General features: G+C 34.5%; 1 protein-coding gene across 3 annotated transcripts; it reads left to right on the top strand.

The window, feature by feature from the left end:
- Nucleotides 1-604: 604 nt before the first annotated feature.
- Nucleotides 605-18,392, top strand: LOC108222815 (alpha,alpha-trehalose-phosphate synthase [UDP-forming] 1). 3 transcript variants are annotated; one of them, XM_017396733.2, is made up of 18 exons: nt 605-747; nt 5,111-5,549; nt 5,697-5,794; nt 5,949-6,337; nt 8,444-8,558; nt 9,194-9,295; nt 10,508-10,658; nt 10,751-10,839; nt 11,322-11,370; nt 12,186-12,286; nt 12,945-13,132; nt 13,877-13,994; nt 14,201-14,380; nt 14,458-14,580; nt 14,659-14,746; nt 16,449-16,579; nt 16,691-16,789; nt 17,593-18,141. In XM_017396733.2, the coding sequence occupies exons 2-18, from the start codon at nt 5,165-5,167 to the stop codon at nt 17,992-17,994; spliced, it is 2,808 nt and encodes a 935-aa protein (XP_017252222.1). In that variant the 5' UTR covers nt 605-747; nt 5,111-5,164; the 3' UTR covers nt 17,995-18,141. The 3 variants fall into 3 exon arrangements, with proteins under 3 accessions (XP_017252222.1, XP_063949830.1, XP_017252223.1); XM_064093760.1 differs by lacking the exon at nt 605-747 and adding an exon at nt 4,586-4,742 and having other exon boundaries at nt 5,117-5,549; nt 17,593-18,392; XM_017396734.2 differs by lacking the exon at nt 605-747 and adding an exon at nt 4,600-4,742.
- The last annotated feature ends 33 nt before the right edge of the window (nt 18,393-18,425 follow it).

Genomic DNA, 18,425 nt, shown 5'->3' with positions numbered 1-18,425 from the left:
CAGATATCTATGTTTATATTATATTATTAAAGTTGAAACATAAATTTTTTTGATAAATTATGTTTGGAGCCTTTTCCGTTTTTTATAAACGGTTTTTCTAGTGTGTGCCCATGGGCACATTTTAAGCGCTTCACAAGCTTGAGATTTTGATTGGCTCACATATCTTAATAATGGTGGACCCCCTGCAAATACAACAACCACACCAATCAAAATCTCCCAAATATATCAAATTCCGCGCTTAGCATGTGCCCATGTGCACACACTAGACAAACCCTTTTATAAACTATAGAGTACCCTATTTTAATAGGTATTTTATACTCATGCTGTAATCTTTGGCAACATTTTATTTCTATGCTAGGAAATGGTATGAATTTGATTGAAAATCCTAAAATTTCTTTTAATAGAAGAAATATCTAAGAAAATTAAACTAAAGAAAATGTTTTGATATCGAAATTAGTTTCAGCAAAAAAGATGAATTTGATTATTTTTTTTATTACAAAAGATGAATTTGATTTTGAATATATGAAAATCTTGATTAGGACACTCTTTAGTCTTTACAAGAGTGTGCACTAACGTGGCTTGATTTATCTGTCATCTGGTACACTCTGATATTTCTAGCTCCCTGGTCAGTTCTCTGTAAAAAGCAGTAAAGCACCACTAGTCGATCTTTGGACTCTCCCCAAGTGCTTTCTTATTGCAGCGCACTCATCTTTTCAGAGTTGTTGGTGCCACTGCCGGCAACCACAGGTACATATTTATTCAAGCGCGCTCTCTTTCTCTCTCAAAAAATCTCTCTCAGAAAATCTCTTCTCAAAATTCTCTCCATACATACATACTTACATACACGTATGTGCATGTTTTAATGATCTGTATCTAGAAACTAAATACGTACGATGTTTTGTTTTTAAGTTAAATACGTAGGATTCGGAGATAACTATTTCTTGATATATAGTTTATGTTAGTGATAAGTGATTTGTTTGACTTATCTACTTAGGAGATTAGTATACTAAGTTGTCAAACTTATCAGGTAGCTTAGAGATATGTCTCAGACTCTCAGTTAGGACTCTTGTGATGTATTCTATTTAAGCTGTACTCACTAATAATCTATTTATCAAAGCTTTAACAAACCTCTACAGTTTAATGTAGGAGAAATATTGATATGACATGGTTATTTAGCAAACTTTTTGTATGAGCTTACAATTTACAGGGTTGCGTTCATGAATTCTAGTAGCTGATTTCTCATGTTTAGTCAGTTTACAGCCCTCTAACAAGACCACAACTATGTACACATGTATCCCCAAGTGGCAGTACCATAAAAAGAGTGTGCATAAATAGATCATTTCAGCTTCTGCTTTCGGCTCCCCATAACACCAGTGGTCGAGTCATTACGAAATTTATGTTAAACTCATTCGCTCAAGTGAGCAGAAATTATATATTAACAACCTTTCTCAGCCTAGGATTTTTGAGATTCTTGATCAGATATATCCTGTAAGATAGTGAGATACAGGCAAATCATTAAAATTGTAATGCAGCTGAAAAGTGAAGGACCTACCATGATGAGCAAGAAAAATGAAAAAAGATCGCCCCAATCGCAAAATCAAATGGCTGAAAAAGGAACTCATCATCGTCATGTCATATGGATTAAATAAATGGGTCCGACAACTTTGTTGGCACCCACTACTCGTGCATTACATCTACCCTCTTTCTTTTCCATGTAAATACACGTTCCTCCCGATTCTGCACTTGCCTCTTAACTTGCCTCGTACACCCTCCGTCCCACAATACATGTTATTTTGACTTTTTTCACATAATTTAAGATGCAAATAAAACATATATCTGTATATTATTTTTCAAATTTTCTTTTTCTGAGTAAAAATATGGATGTTATACTTTTATTTAGAAAAAAAAAAATAAAAAATAATGTATAGAAGTATGTTTTATTTGCACATCAAATTACGTGCAAAAAGTCAAAGCGACATGTATTTTGGGACGGATAGAGTATTTTTTTCCATTTCGACAGGTTCCTAAATACTTAATGACAGCCTATTTTATTCCAGGACTCTTCATTTAATCTCTTATTACACATTTAACACAAGGGTCCTGGTCCCTGACAACCAGTTGTCGAACACAGGTTATTTAACACACACTTCCAGAACTGTCGGATCTATATTTCAAGTTCAGATTAAAATTTCGTTTTTTAAGTATTCGCTATAATTTTCCGCGGATAGGGACTTTCCCTTTCCAGAAAGGGAAAATCCCTATCCTCGGAAAATTGTAGCGGATAATTAAAAAAAAAGTTTCAATCCCAACTTTTGAAATACACATCTAATAGTAATGGAGCTTAGATAAGACTCCCATGACAATCGGTTGTCATTAACCAAAACTTTTAACACAAATCAAAATTTATTTTAGACCAAATTTTTATGTATATTTATACGTTTTCGTATTAATCATTTGTGACCAAGTTCGAGTAACACATGTGCAACGTGTTTGCTTATCTTGGATTTAACTCGGTAAAGCGAGCAATCCAAATTACAGAAGTATAGCATATTGTATCGATTATATTATTACCCTCCGTAACGCTATAAAATTCATTTTATTATATATATATTTGTCATAATAGTAAGTTAAAGGGTTAATTATCTAGTTGGCCACTGAAATGGGTTTAATGTATCAAATTGGTTACTGAACTTAAAACGGTATCAAGATGGTCACTGAAGTGGCCATAAATATCAAACAAGTACCTTGAAATATAAGTTCAAGCAAAAAAAATATTGTTTATAAAGTTTTACACATTATTTTTGAATGTTACCAAAACCAAGTAAAAGGTTATGACTTCTAATATTTATGATAATATATTTAGATTTTATCAAGTTTATTTATTTTTTATTTTTAATTAAAACAAAAAAAATAACTATATAATAAAATATAAATAATAATTAAACTTGATAAAATATAAATAAATTATTTTAAATACTAGAAGTCATAAGCTTTTGGTTGGTTGTGGTAACATTTAAAAATAATGTGTAAAACTTTATAAATAATATTTATACTACTTGAACTCATATTTCAAGGTACTTGTTTGATATTTTTGGTGACTTTAGTGATGATATTTTTGGTGACTTTAGTGACCATCTTGATACCGTTTTGAGTTCAGTGACCAACTTAATACATTAAACCCACTTCAGTGACCAATTTGATAATTAACCCGTAAGTTAAATGGCAGTGAAATATGAAAAATTCATAGTTACAGTATCCGGTTTGCCGGGTTGGATTTTTAACACGTGCTTGGTTGAGCGAGAAGAGTGCAAATGAAGTGGAAGATATTTTCAGTCACGTGACTATCTTGTCTGATTTCCTCACCAAACACTTACTGAATTATCACAGTTTTTTTTCCCAACAAGAGGCTATAATACGACTACAAAATCAATCATGCAAAAAAAAGCTGTATATGCTAGGGGAACAAAATGATAAATTGTTCTCTTCTTTCAATCAACAAATAAAAACCCTTCGAAAGCATATTATCCAAATTTTAGGACTCAATCCAACCCAAGTAGCCTATTTATCTGCTGAAATATTTTATCCGAATTTTGCTTTTCATCTCTGTTCTAAATTATATGTAAATTTGTGACGATTTTTCATGCGATATCTTTTATTAACTTTCATTGCAATATTGACTTTATTTTAAAACTAAAACAAGATAATTACTCCCTCAGTCCCACCCGGATGTTTACGTTCACTGTTTGCACGCATTTCGAGACTCTTATAAAGTATAGTTCATTAACATTTTTTTAATTTATTTTTTTGAATAAAAGTTTAAACGTCAAACTTTTTTTCAGGATTTTTTTTATAAAAAAACATTACGAAACTATATTTTATAGGAGTCTCAAAATGCGTGAAAAAAATAGCGTAAATGACCTGGTGGGACGGAGGGAGTATAATTTTAGAAATCGATGATCGGGACTAATCTATTACCTATAAATTTAGAATTTACTAAATTTTTTAATAAAAATAAAATATAATCAATAAATTAATAAAATAAATATTTAAAATTAATAAAAAATTCTAAATAATTGGGGAATTTTTACTTTTACCGCACTCCCGTGTAAGAGCATCTCCAACGGCGTTGGCTATAATCGTTGGCTAAATTAGACCTGTAAGACATTATGTAAAATTTGCTGAACCTGTAAGACATTTTGCTTCAATGGTACTGGCTATATTGGTTTACTATAATTCAAATATAGTATGTTATTAATATTTTAAATTGTTAAAATAGAATATATCAGTTCAATATAGTAATAAATGATGTACAATCTTCTTACAGATTTTCTTACAGACCTGTAGAGGTTCGACAAATTTAGTCATCCATAGGAGGTCGGCTAAATTTATAGACAACAGCTGAGGAGTTGAGGAGTTGAGGTTTTGGAGCTGTTGCCTAAATTTTTTTATTTTAGGTATGCCACCTCATTTTTTAGCTAGGTTTTAGATGGTTGGAGATGCTCTAATCTAGGTCGGACCCAACAAAGGGAAATACTAGACAGCAACTTGTGTAGTTGTGTAGTGTTTCACCTGCATGGTTGTAACAAGTCCTTTGTCTATGTCCAGAGAGAGAGACAAACCTACGCACAGATTATCTCAAGATTTCATGTACTCCATCATATTTAGATATTTATAACAAAGCTCTGTTCCCAAGACAAGCATCAAACTACTCAAAACTACATCAATTTGATCTCATAATTAAGGTGAGTCGGTGTTTGCTGTTCTGTCCTTTTTCTCTTGTTAATTCTAATTTTCTGCTCTATGTTAGTACTACTGCTTAATCTTCTATTAAGTGAAGATTCTGATTCTCATTAGATTGTCGATTTTAATTGTTCTATTTAATACTTGCTTTTAGTCTACTAATGAATCTGTCTGATTTCTTATGTTTTAATTCAATTTCTTATATTTTAGATATGTGTTTGTAATCTTTTTTATTGCTCTAGATATTGGAATTTTTCTGCATTGTGTACTTATGTTGAATCGGATACTTGTCATTGCTGTTTGATACTATTATAGATGATGTTTTAGTTCTTGTTAAGAGTTTGAATGTACATGTGTCATGTATGTGTAGAGACAGTGTTACCTGAATTTTGTGTTTGGAGAGGTTGTCTGAACTGCAGCCTATATGCCTGGGAATAAGTACAATACCAATTCATCCACCCCGTCGAATCGGATAGAGAGGTTATTACGCGAGAGAGAGTTAAGAAAGAGTAGCAAGGCTTCGTATTCCAACGAGACCAATGGCGGTGGGAATAGGAGTTCTGAGCTTTCTGATGCTGATGTTCGTTCACACCAAGGGGATGGCTCCAGAAATTCTTATGTAGAAAGGTATTTGGAAGGGGCCTTGGCTGCTCATGCACTTGTTGATGGATTTGAAAGGCCGGATGGAGAGCCTTTTAGACAGAGGCTGTTGGTGGTGGCTAATAGGCTTCCGGTGTCGGCGATTAGGAGAGGAGAGGAGTCGTGGTCTTTGGAGATAAGTGCTGGTGGTTTAGTGAGTGCTCTTCTGGGTTAGTATTGCTCAACTCTATTTTGGTACTTGTTTTTATAGAATGTTTCTGATGTGTGCCCGGAGTTGTTTTCAAAATTGCATCATTGTTTCTCTGCATTATGTTACACCTATAACAAGCCTAATTTGAGTTTGTGGCTATGTGAAGGCGTGAAGGAATTTGAGGCAAGATGGATAGGTTGGGCTGGTGTAAATGTGCCAGATGAGGCTGGGCAGAAGGCACTAACAAAAGCACTCGCGGAGAAGGTTCAGTTGTTTAACTATATGTTTTCCAGATGGATCCTCATTTCTATTTTTACAAAAATGTTGTATATTATCATGCATTTATGGCATGTGACATGGCAGTTTTGATGTTGGCACTTTTAACACTAATATGCTAACCCCTTCCTCCCTCCCGCAGAGGTGCATACCTGTATTCCTCGATGAAGAGATTGTTCATCAGTATTATAATGGCTATTGTAACAATATATTATGGCCTCTCTTCCATTATATTGGGCTACCCCAAGAAGATCGTCTTGCGACTACCAGAAGTTTCCAGTCTCAGTTTGCTGCATATAAGAAAGCAAATCAAATGTTTGCTGATGTGGTGAACGAGCATTACGAGGAGGGTGATGTCGTGTGGTGCCATGACTACCATTTAATGTTCTTACCAAAATGCCTAAAAGAACATAACATCAACATGAAAGTCGGCTGGTTTCTCCACACGCCATTTCCATCTTCTGAAATTCACAGGACCCTGCCGTCTCGATCAGAGCTGTTGCGTGCTGTTCTGGCTGCCGATTTAGTTGGGTGAGTATTTGTGAATGTAGTGTAATGGCTTGCAATTATCTCCATCATCATAGTATCATGAATCTACTGTTTATAACATATATAGGATACACAACTGCACTTGATTAATCGTAAGATCAGAAATTTGTCATTAATGGTTGTGCTAAGGGGATGCGAATGATGAATTGAATACTGACATAATAAAAAGGAAGGAATTTGTGAGGAGGTTGTAGACTTATAGTAGCGTGTTAATTAATTCTGCCAGATAAGATGTGTGGATGTTCTAGATTTTTAGACACTAGACAGACTTATATTATACTGTGATGCTCGGACTCTCTGGAAAACCCAGCTGTATCCGTGTCCGCAGGACGCGGTACTGACATTGACACTAGGATTCGGATTCGAACGTCATCCAGAAATCACACTTTCCATCTTAGACGACCTATTTTTAATTTCAGTGACCTATAGAGGAAGATAGGAATAAGAAAATATATGAAGAAACAGAGATGAAATGGATGTAAAAGGAGGATCTTGATTTGTGCAATTGTTTGTTATGCAGTATAATAGAATGATAGGTATTTAATAATGAGAACTATTATATTAATTAAAAATAATAATTAATAATTGCAGTGTCCAAATCCAAGCGTCGGATCCTTATAAAACATGTCCACGAGTCTTTAACTTTGTAGTTCGAAAGATCTAACACCCTGATATGTGTCCGTGTCGGAACCTTCTAAAAGAGTCCGAGCATCCAGGTTATTACATTTCTTTTATTCGTATACCTGTTAGTAGAGCAGGATTGTGTTCAACTATTATTACTGTTGTTGCTGATATATGGTGAACCCCAATAAGCTACATTTAATTTTTTTTTTTTTCACACCTTGAGGCTATGTCAAGATAGAACAAGATGTCCAGGGCAAGAGAACTAGCTCTGTAAAAGCGTGTTAGTGATTAGAAGTTTTGGTGTGTCCACTGATACCTGGCTTCTGTTAATGCAAATATCAAGCTTTATCTTTTAACTACTTTTACAGTTTTGAATTCCATACGTCAATGCTTGTAGAGTTTAATTTGATTTGCTTAAGTTATAATTTTTGTACGAAGCAATGAGTTGTATTCTCTGATCTCTGTTATAACTTATATACTGTTGTCTCGTAATTTTTTTTCCCTAAGTTTGACAATGTAGTGTTAATGAGTACTATATTACAAGATACCCATATCTGGATATAGTTGTTAAAGTTTGATCTTATTGAGATTGGTACCTTATTATTCCCAAAAATGTCTACAATAAATTTGGTAGGTCGCTAACCTAGTTCCCTATCCGCCATTCTGCTATTTACTGAAATAAATAATATTAATATATGGAATAAATCTTTGGGATGGGTAGAAATTGAAAGAGTAAGTATGCTTTAACATGCTTTGCTTCTGGACAACTTCAAAGTAAGGAACGCTATAATTGAATTGGATTAATATCCGCAGATCCTTTTTTATTCATTCATTGAATGATAAATCACTAGAAGTGACGGAGAAACACGATTTAAATAACGAAAAACCCAAAATTTAAATAGAGTATCTAGAATGACTGGAAAAGTAGAAACAAGACCAGATATAATTTGATCACTATGAGCAAATCCAAAATCTTTTGTAAACAAAGCCAATCATTAGTCCCTAGCCATGAGTCGAATGGAATCCGATACATAAATCTGTTATTTAAAGAATCAAAAAAGCTTTTATAGTGTCGCTTAAGTTATATATGAATTCCTGAGCCCAAGAGTTAAGAATAACAAGTTCTTCATTACCTAAAATAGAATAACCACTTAGAATAACAAAACAGATTATATTTGTAAATCGTATGAATATGATCCTCATTGTGTATCTTGATTAATTGGAGCGTTTCTTTGTGGATTCCTATACGAAGGTTTTGTAGATGTGTCTCTGAGTATTCCTTGATCATTTCCTCCAAAAGAAGAATTTCTTCTAATTCTATGAAATCTTTTATAATATTCTTTTCTTGAATATCATTCCAAAAAAATTTCAGATTGCCTTTTTGCACCTTTCGCCTGTTATTACCAAATATTGTTTAATTTCCTGTGATAAGTTGCAAATACTAAATACTAACTTCTTTCTTAGGTTCCATACTTATGACTATGCAAGGCACTTTGTTAGTGCATGCACTCGTATTCTCGGATTGGAGGGCACACCCGAAGGAGTAGAGGATCAAGGAAGGTTGACTCGTGTGGCTGCGGTATGCATAAGTTTAAAAGTATTTCAAAATCCTCATTTAGCTAGACTCTTTGTTCTACTTCTGTTTACGTTGGATAAATATTCTATAGCTGCCTCTGATTTGTTGGTTGGTCAAAAGGAATGAAGGTGGTTTCGTAGTAATTAATTATGAGAAAGTTAGAGATAAACTATAGGAATGCAGAAATGATAGCAGTTGATAGTGAAGTTGATGATAGAGTGTGCATAAATATGATAAAACATGTGTAGAATGCAGGCTGGAGAAGGGGATGAACATTGATTTTACGGGGGAAGGAGTATTGTTTATTTTAAATTTTAAATGTCGGAGAACTGAATGATTGAAAGTATTGATATGATACATAATTGTGCAGTAAATAAACTAGATTTCACCTAATTTCGGCCATATTCCATTCCAACCAACCAATGTACACACATACATACTTAATAATTATTCTCCAAACATCTAAAATCGTCTTCCACTATAAAATCTAATAAAAGAGGGAGGGAAGACTGGGGTGGGGATTTGTCAAAATCTAACTTTCTGTATTCCACAATGGATATAGTTGCCTGCCAGTAGGCTACTCCCTGATCCTCCTCCTACCACATACTTAATTTTTTTAAATAATTTTTAAATTTCAGTTTCCTATCGGGATAGATTCAGAGCGGTTCATCCGAGCGCTCGAAGTTCCTCAAGTGCAAGAACACATCAGAGAATTAAAAGAAAGATTTTCTGGGCGAAAGGTACGTGGTTTATTTTCAAATTTCGAGTTTTTTATGAGAATTTGTTGTAGTTCTCTCTTAGATGTCGTAAAAGACTTTGGCTCAGCTCTTTGACATTATCGACTAATCTTGATATATCCAAAGTGACTGGTTACTAGTAGGGAATATATATATATATATTTATCTAGGGTCCATTAGAGGAATTTTAATAATTGCCTCCACTAAAGCCTCAACCTCTTATTACCCCTTTCTTGGTTGGACCAACCATAGATTTCGTTCCAAGTCTTTTTGCATTTTTAGAGCAAGAAGCAGAACTCTAGAGATGAAAGTGTTTCAAATGTCGTTCACAGGTATTTTCCATTATTTTAACAAATTCTCCCTGTGATGCAGCGGAACTGTGGCAATTAGGACTAATACACAGGGAAGAGGCTTACTAGAAGAAAAAAAAACCCAACTACATAGCTACTTACATAACATAATATAATTTCATAAAGTCACTCTCTCCAACCTTTTATATATCCGGCTTTATAAAGTAAATATGAGATTTGCGTTGGCTGCTATTAGTTGTGTAGGAGTACTTTCGTGAAACTGCTCTGCTTAAGCTCACGCTTAAATTGCAGCGACCCTCATACTTCTCTCTCCTCTTGTGTACATGGTTGAGATTCCCTTCTATGTCAAAGTCAGGGATATTATCTGACAGGACGGAAGGGAGGGGGAGTGGAGAGAAAGAGATCACATTCTATCCTAGGCTAGGGAGAGACATATTCCAGCCTTCTTCCCTCAAACATGCAGGGAAACTTGCACGTGTGGTTCTGGCCGGGCTTTCCTGAGGCATCTAATAACCTTGCTTCTGCTTGCCGCTGGCGCACCTCTTCTAACTATTGCCTATTTATTCTGGAATAATCTTTTTAGGAGGGACAATTTTACATATTTCTGCCAAATCCTTCTATTATTAAGTACGGAAGAAAAAGAATATTGAGACAATTATGAATTCCATTGAGTTTCCTTCACTTGATCGAACAACCCAAAATTTAGTTAATTCAACTACATCAAACGATCTTTCAAATTGGTCAAGACTTTAGAAAACAGGGGTATCCTCTACACAAAGCCTTGCAGATAACAGTAGTTTTTGGGTATATTGTAGTTGAATTTATTCATTTAATGTATCTTCTTGTTCTAGATGGAGATGATTCAAAACTCAATAACTTTCTTAGTATGTGCTGTTATTTCTAGGTAATGTTAGGTGTTGATCGCCTTGATATGATTAAGGGGATTCCACAAAAGATATTGGCATTTGAAAAATTTCTTGAAGAAAATGCATATTGGCGTGACAAAGTCGTTTTACTGCAGATCGCAGTGCCAACAAGAACAGATGTTCCTGAATGTGTGCTCCTCAAATCATTGTCCTTATCCTTTTGTATTAGTTATGATATTTCAATATGACATATGTAATCCCTCTTTGATGTGAATTTACAGATCAAAAACTCACAAGCCAAGTTCATGAAATTGTTGGGCGCATCAATGGTAGATTTGGAAGTTTGACCGCTGTTCCGATACATCATCTGGTGAGAGAGACACTCCTGTTTTGCATTAGTCACTGATCTACAAGAGTCCTCAGAGTATAAATGTTCTTATGTACATGTTGACTGCAATCAAATTTCTGGTGCAGTTATGGAATTTTCAGATTCTTCTAATCCGCATTTACAGTGACATTGATCATTGTGTGTGTCTCATACATTATCAAATATTGTATTACCTAGAGTATGAAGACGTACTGATTCAGCACATGAAATCTTGAAATTGCTACTGCAATGAGCTACAAAGTCATATGCTCTCAGGGCTTTGCTAGAAATTTATTGATTTGAAGTTTTTAACTCCTTGCTTCTCCTGAATAACTGAAAATTTAGGACCAGTATACTTGCACTTTTTCCGACAACTTTGTTTTGGAAGTTTGTACATTATGTGATGCTATGCTTTCTTGGATCTATACTTTAGAGGTCAGATATTATGTGCCAACTCTATAGCATATGTATCTTGTTTCATGCAGGATCGATCACTCGACTTTCAGGCGCTGTGTGCATTATATGCTGTCACTGGTATTGACCCTTTTTCTCCAATCCAACCATTAATTTATCTACTCTTTTGTAGTAGTTTGCATGTTTGTGCATTCACTGTCAAGCCACTTTGCTCGATTGCTATCTCTTCTTCGACTTGATATTCAAATTTTTTTGTTGTCTGCGCGCATATGTGTGTGTTTGTAATTTGTTTTATTACTTGTTATTGGCAAGCAGACATGATCCTCCTGTACATCATTCTGTAACACTCGTAAAATCCACTAGGTAACCGTTCAGTTAAACAATCAACCTTACCATATATTAATTTCGTTTAATTTATCTGGAATTATATACCTGATTTATTTCTAAGTAACCTCATGTTTCGTGTTTTCCCTTACTTTCAATGTGGCCACTGGCCAGCTTCCTGTTTAGGTAGGATATATATCAACGGGGTCTAAAGAAAGAAATTATTGGTCATGCTTCATTAAACATGTCTAATTCTGTATATTTGGCATGAGAAGTATGACAGAAATTTTTGTCAACTTCTTACTTGTGTTTACCTTTTATAATGTTTATTATTAATTAATTAGAAAGCTGTCACTGAAACTCGAGAAGTGTGTTTAAATAATGCGTAGATTTATAGACTGAAGATTAAAAAAAAATTCAAGAGTAATGTAGACATAGTGAAACTTTGGAATTAAGAAAGCCCAACATGTGCTAATTTTTCAGGATCATAGTAACATTTAGTATATTATTATGTTTAATTCATGCATAAAAAATTTCAATCATAAGTCTTCGTGGCATCTGTTTGAGGAGACTAGGACTAATATTTTGATTTTTTTTATGTTATTTCTCAGATGTAGCACTTGTAACATCTTTGCGGGATGGAATGAATCTCGTCAGCTATGAGTTTGTGGCCTGCCAAGAGTCAAAAAAAGGAGTTCTTGTTCTAAGTGAAGTAAGTAACTTCTGTGCTCCTACGAATTTCACAATTGTGAGAATATGCATTGCGATTATAATCAGACGCATTCATTAAATTTTTCATCCCAATATGTACACATATTGTTTTCTCAAGTAATTGTTAGGATATAATATGATCCTGCGAAAAAAACCTTTCCCTAACACCGTGAGGTTTTAGGAGAACTGGTCACTTGACATTGTACCAGAGCAATGACAGGTAGAGGGTCACAATTGTTATAGACATGAAGGCAAAGTTATGTCCCAAAGATGGGTGCCAGTAATCCACTCTTTGACCCAAAAATGGGCTTTTGAGTGAAGGGGAATGTTAGAATATGATATAATCCTGCTACAAAAAAAGTCTTTCCCTGACACCTTGATTTCACTAATGAAAAAAGCTGATCCTAAAAGTTTTGCCTGATGATTTCGCTGTTTATGACATTGTGCCAAAAGGTTTTGAGAATTTTTTAATAAATATTTTCTATTTTAGTAACAAGAACTGGAAATACACTTTTGGTAGTTATAACTTGTAAGGTAATTTAGAAGATTGCTAATCCTTTATTTTCCCCAAAATTTGATATAACTCTCATTGTGACTGTGTTTTTGTTTGTTGCTTTTAGTACAGGCTACATATGTGTCATCTTTTGGCTTTATTGCAGTTTGCAGGTGCTGCACAGTCTCTTGGTGCTGGAGCACTCCTCGTCAATCCATGGAACATCACAGAAGTTGCTTCTTCTATTGGCCTAGCCTTGAACATGAGTGCAGATGAAAGAGAGAAACGACATCAGCATAACTTTGATCATGTTATACAACATACTGCTCAAGAGTGGGCTGAAACATTTGTGAGGTAATTTTTGATTTAAGTATCATCCAGTTTTTATCAAATATGATCCCTTGATGCACAACTTACTGTGCCATATAACAACAATAAGTATGTTCTGTACTGAGAACAACAAATTAATGTTTTGTTGGTGTTTAGTTCTGTCCCTGTAACAACAATTAACATCAGTATACTTTACAAAAAATCAATGTGCTGTTTGTATGTCTGTAAGTTATATTGGCATTCTGCATGTGGTTGTACGATGATTCGAAATGGAATTAAGGTTTGATCTGTTTGACGAAAATTATCCAGGAGAATGTTTTTCTGGTTTTATCGTGTTTGTTTGGCTTCTGGGAAACATTTCAATTTTTTAAACAAACGCAGGAAAATGAGAAAATCTGCAAACATTTTCCTGCGCTTGTTTGGTTCCTTAAAAAAAGTATGCTTTCAGGAGGAAAATGCCTTTGAAATGCTATCAATTTTTATTAAACGTCTTCCCCTTTCAAAAGAGGAAAACGATTTCCAAATTGAACATTTTGTCACAACTTTTTATAATTCTTTCATCAAATGACGGAAAATATTCTCCCAGAAATGATTTCCAGGAAATATTGTCCCAGAAATTATTTCCGGGAAAATAACTTCAGGACAAATATTTTCACGAGAAATCCCAGAATTTTTTTTTCCAAATCAAGTTCTTTTCCGCGGGCATAAAATTTAATGAAGTTCAAGTCAAATGAATCTAAATGCACAATCTTCTCTGGTGTTTTGTAGTGAACTAAATGATACTGTAGTTGAAGCCCAGCAAAGAATACGAGAAGTGCCACCTGTACTTCCAGTAATAGAGGCAACCGAGCACTATACGCGGTCCAGTAATCGTTTACTCATACTGGTATAAATTACTTCTCTGTGGTTTGTCACTTCAATCAGACTATCATGCTAATAACTTTATATTCCGCATTGCATATAAAACCTGACCTATATATTTATTCTCTAAAATAGTATGCTAGCATCTTCTGTCTTCAAATAACCAATAAAGATCTTAATTTATTGTCAATAGAGTTTCCAAGTGTTTTTAATGGTGTATTACATATACAGGGATTCAATGCTACCTTGACTGAACCAGTTGATACCCCTGGTAGAAGAGGTGGAGATCAAATAAGAGCAATGGAGCTAAAATTGCATCCAGATTTGAAAGAGCCTTTATTGCAACTGTGCAAAGACCCAAAGACAACTGTTGTTGTACTTAGTGGAAGTGATAGAAACATCTTAGATGAAGTACTTCTAACAACCTCTGTGGTCTTAGTTTTTTCCCCTACTATATTCCGCTTTGACTGAAATGAATCTTTTAACAGAACTTCGGTGAGTACAACATGTGGTTGGCGGCAGAGAATGGTATGTTTTTACGAGCTACTAAGGGAGAATGGATGACAACAATGCCAGAACATTTAAATATGGAATGGGTTGACAGTGTAAAGGTATGTAGATAACATCCTATATCTAATTTGCACTAAAATTTTAAATCTGAAAGCTGTGTTAAATTGACAACTTTGCAGCATGTCTTTGAATATTTTACTGAGAGAACTCCTCGATCACATCTTGAACTCCGTGAGACTTCACTTGTATGGAATTACAAGTATGCAGGTACTTCTTCAATATGATATTTCTGTTCATTTCAACTTGCACTTTATTACTTGAGTTAAATGCATTTTGCACCTATTTGGTTTTAGCTAGATGCACTTTGCACCAGCACTTTGCATCCCTCAACTTCAAAACCCGCCACTTTGGACCCTTTAGACACTTTTCATTCATGCTTTGACCGTTACCGTTAGTCAACCGAGGATATTTTAGATATTTCTTATTGAAAAAAGATTTATTTACATTTAGTTTGCATCCCTTAGGTTTCGGCTAAATGCATTATGGACCTAGTAGTTTTGCTTTTATAATCATTAACCATTTTCGTTATTAATATTGATGAGGCATTGCTTTTACAATTTGATTACCATATTAATCACATCCAAAATTATACAATTTAATGTGAGTAACAAGTACAAGATTCGATTGTTTATATGGATTGAGTAGTGTCAATTAATTAATGTCACATACAATTAATTAATGTAACATATAATTAATTAATACAGTTATGTCAGTTAAATTTACATAAAGATAACATATGGTTACTACCATCATTAACTTATTGACATATAATAATAAAGATGATATAATTCTATAAAAAATATTCTGACATTACTCTATTAGTTAATTTTATGTGACATTATTTAATTGCATGTGAAATTAATTAATTGACACTACTCAGTTCATATAAACAATAGGTTCTTATACTTGTTACTCACATTAAATTATATAATTTATTGGATGCGATTAACATGCTAGTCAAATTGGTATTAATCGCAAATACATCATCAATATTAATAGAGAAATTGGTTAACGATTGTATAAGCAAAACTACTCGTTCCATAATGCATTTAGGTACTGTTTGGTATTGCTGTTGTAGACAGCAACAAAAGCAGGTGAAAAACTGTTTGGTAAATCTAAAAGCAGCTTTTAACTCAAAAGTTGCTTTTATTAAAAGTAGGTCCTCTCATGCTTTTGCAAAAAGCTGCTTTTTTAGCTTTTGTCGGAAACAATCATAGATTTCACTATCAAACCTCATCAAAATCATTATTTTATTATAACTCAAAATATGCAAATATCAAAAAATACCAAACAGCTATTTGATTTCTACAAAAGCACTTTTCTTACAACACTTTTTGTGACAGCACAACAATTTTTACCGGCACCCCCAAACAGACCCTTAGCCGAAACTTAATGGATGCAATACGAAATAATTTTTTTTTCAATATGAAATATCTAAAATACCCTCGGTTGACTAACGGTAATGGTCAAAGAATAACGGAAAAGTGTCTAAAGTGTGGCGGATTTTGAAATTAAAGGATGCAATGTGCTTATCGTAAAACTATTGGGTGCAAAATGCATTCAGGCCTTGCTCCCGAGTTTTTTTTTAGGAGAGAAAGCAAGTGAATGTAAGTGAAAGCAATCCCACTTTTGGAGTGAAACTATGCTATATTTGCACTCACTTTCGCTTGCTTTCGTCCCTTTAAAGAACTCGGGAGCACGAATAGGAGTGAAAGTTAGATAACTTTACTTCCTCTTCACTTGCTTTCCTCCCTATTTATAACTCGGGAGTAGGGTGTTAGCTAAAACCAAAGGGGTGCAAATGCATTTTACTCTTATTACTTTTATGCAACAGCTATTAATGTTTTCTTGATGTTACTGGACTCTTTGCTATAGTTGTACATACTAATAAAATGCTTTCTACATGCAGATGTCGAATTTGGAAGATTGCAAGCCAGAGACATGTTACAGCATCTTTGGACAGGTCCAATATCTAATGCATCAGTCGATGTTGTTCAAGGTAGCAGGTCAGTTGAGGTCCGAGCGGTTGGAGTTACAAAGGTGACTAGATTTTACTTTTTGCCCATATATTTTTTACGGAAACAACTAGAGATTACATTCAGACTCTTATCCCCCCCCCCCCCCCCCCCCCCCTCCCCGGGCAATATACAGGGTGCTGCCATTGATCGAATTCTTGGAGAAATAGTACACAGCAAATCCATTACGACACCGATAGATTATGTCTTGTGCATAGGCCACTTCCTTGGGAAGGTATGGTTTAAACTTTGAATGTCAATTTTTAATATTGACATGCCTTGTGTCAAAAGATCCTTTTTACTATAACTTTGGTATTGCCGAACTTCCACTATCTTCCGGTACACAATTGTGCGACTATGTGCCCTTGAAAGTATCTTTGGCTGCTTGGATGTGATGCACTTATACTGGAAATAGAATATAAATAAAAGTAACCCCTTCATCTTTTACATAGAGGAAGATTAGCATATATCATTATTAGAATAGTGTTTTGATCACAGAATTCACAGAGCTTTGTTATTGCGAGATACAGTGCTTTTAATAAGATTCTGTGTCTGTCGTATCTTATGCTAATTTTATAATCCCTCCATTTTCTTTTGCAATTCGTTTGACTTTTTGGCACACACTTCCGAGAGCTAAAATGACTACATAGCAAGAATTATTATTTTTAGAATTTTCTTTTTGTGAATTATAATAAGCATATACTTTTATTCGTAAATTTAAATAGATATCAAGACACTTGAAAGTGTGTGCCAAGAAGTCAAACTGACTTGTAAAAGAATACCGAGGGAGTATAACTTTTGCACATTTGAAATTAAATTATGCAATATTCTGCAGTTGACGAGGTCCTAATTTCTGAAACTGACACACTCGCATAGATTAACAAAGCTTATTTCAGAGATATTTGTGGTGTAGTTGTATTGTGAAAGAATCTGTATATCTTTAATTTCTTAACAAATTTGCAGTTCAAGACATATTATTCTCACATGATGACCGTTGCTTTTGTTTGGCATAATGACCATCATTTTCGTTTGAATCAGGATGAGGATGTCTATACCTTTTTTGAACCAGAGCTTCCTTCCGAATCGATCATAGGTCTTCCAAGAGCCAAAACTAATGACGCGTTGAAGTCATCAGGAGAGAGAAGACCTCCTTCAAAATTGCAAAACAGCAAAAGCAGCTCAAAATCATCACAAAATAGAAGTCAACGGCATCTCCTAAACCCAGAAAAAAAGAGCAACAGTATTAACAATGGTTCGCAAGCAAATGGGCGGCGGCAATCATCTGAAAAAATATCATGGAGTGTGCTCGATCTCAAAGGGGAAAATTACTTCTCCTGTACTGTTGGCCGAACTCGTTCCAATGCTCGGTACATGCTGGGATCCTCAGATGATGTCGTTTCATTTCTAAAGGAATTGGCTGAGGGAGCTTCATCAAACTGATGACATATCTATATTACGGACAAGGCATGACAGCTAGCTAATCTTGACTTGAATGCAAAAGAAAGACACAAGCCTTGGAATTTCTATAATGGGCTAATCAACTTAAGCAGGCCATATAGTTTGCTCCACCCCAGCACCACAAAGAAATGCTTCTATTTCGACTGTGTTTAGACCATGGTAATCTAGAAGTTTGGAAATGTACGTAGCAACAGAACCATACGATGGTTGTAACTTGTAACTGTAACTAGTACATAACATTTTGGATTCTGGTTCGTCTGTGAACTGCAAGAGGTGCTTAATAAAAGTGTTTCACCTTGTTGCCTGTAAAGGAATTGTTGGATGTGCTTTTTTAATTCCGAGACAGGTACTAGTGAAAATTTCGTTATAAGCTCGAACAATTTATGCATTGGATATTTATTTATGGTTTAGGA

Source organism: Daucus carota, chromosome 5, assembly GCF_001625215.2.
Source record: "Daucus carota subsp. sativus chromosome 5, DH1 v3.0, whole genome shotgun sequence".
NCBI classification, from domain to species: domain Eukaryota; kingdom Viridiplantae; phylum Streptophyta; class Magnoliopsida; order Apiales; family Apiaceae; genus Daucus; species Daucus carota.
This window is presented reverse-complemented; position numbering and strand designations above follow the sequence as displayed.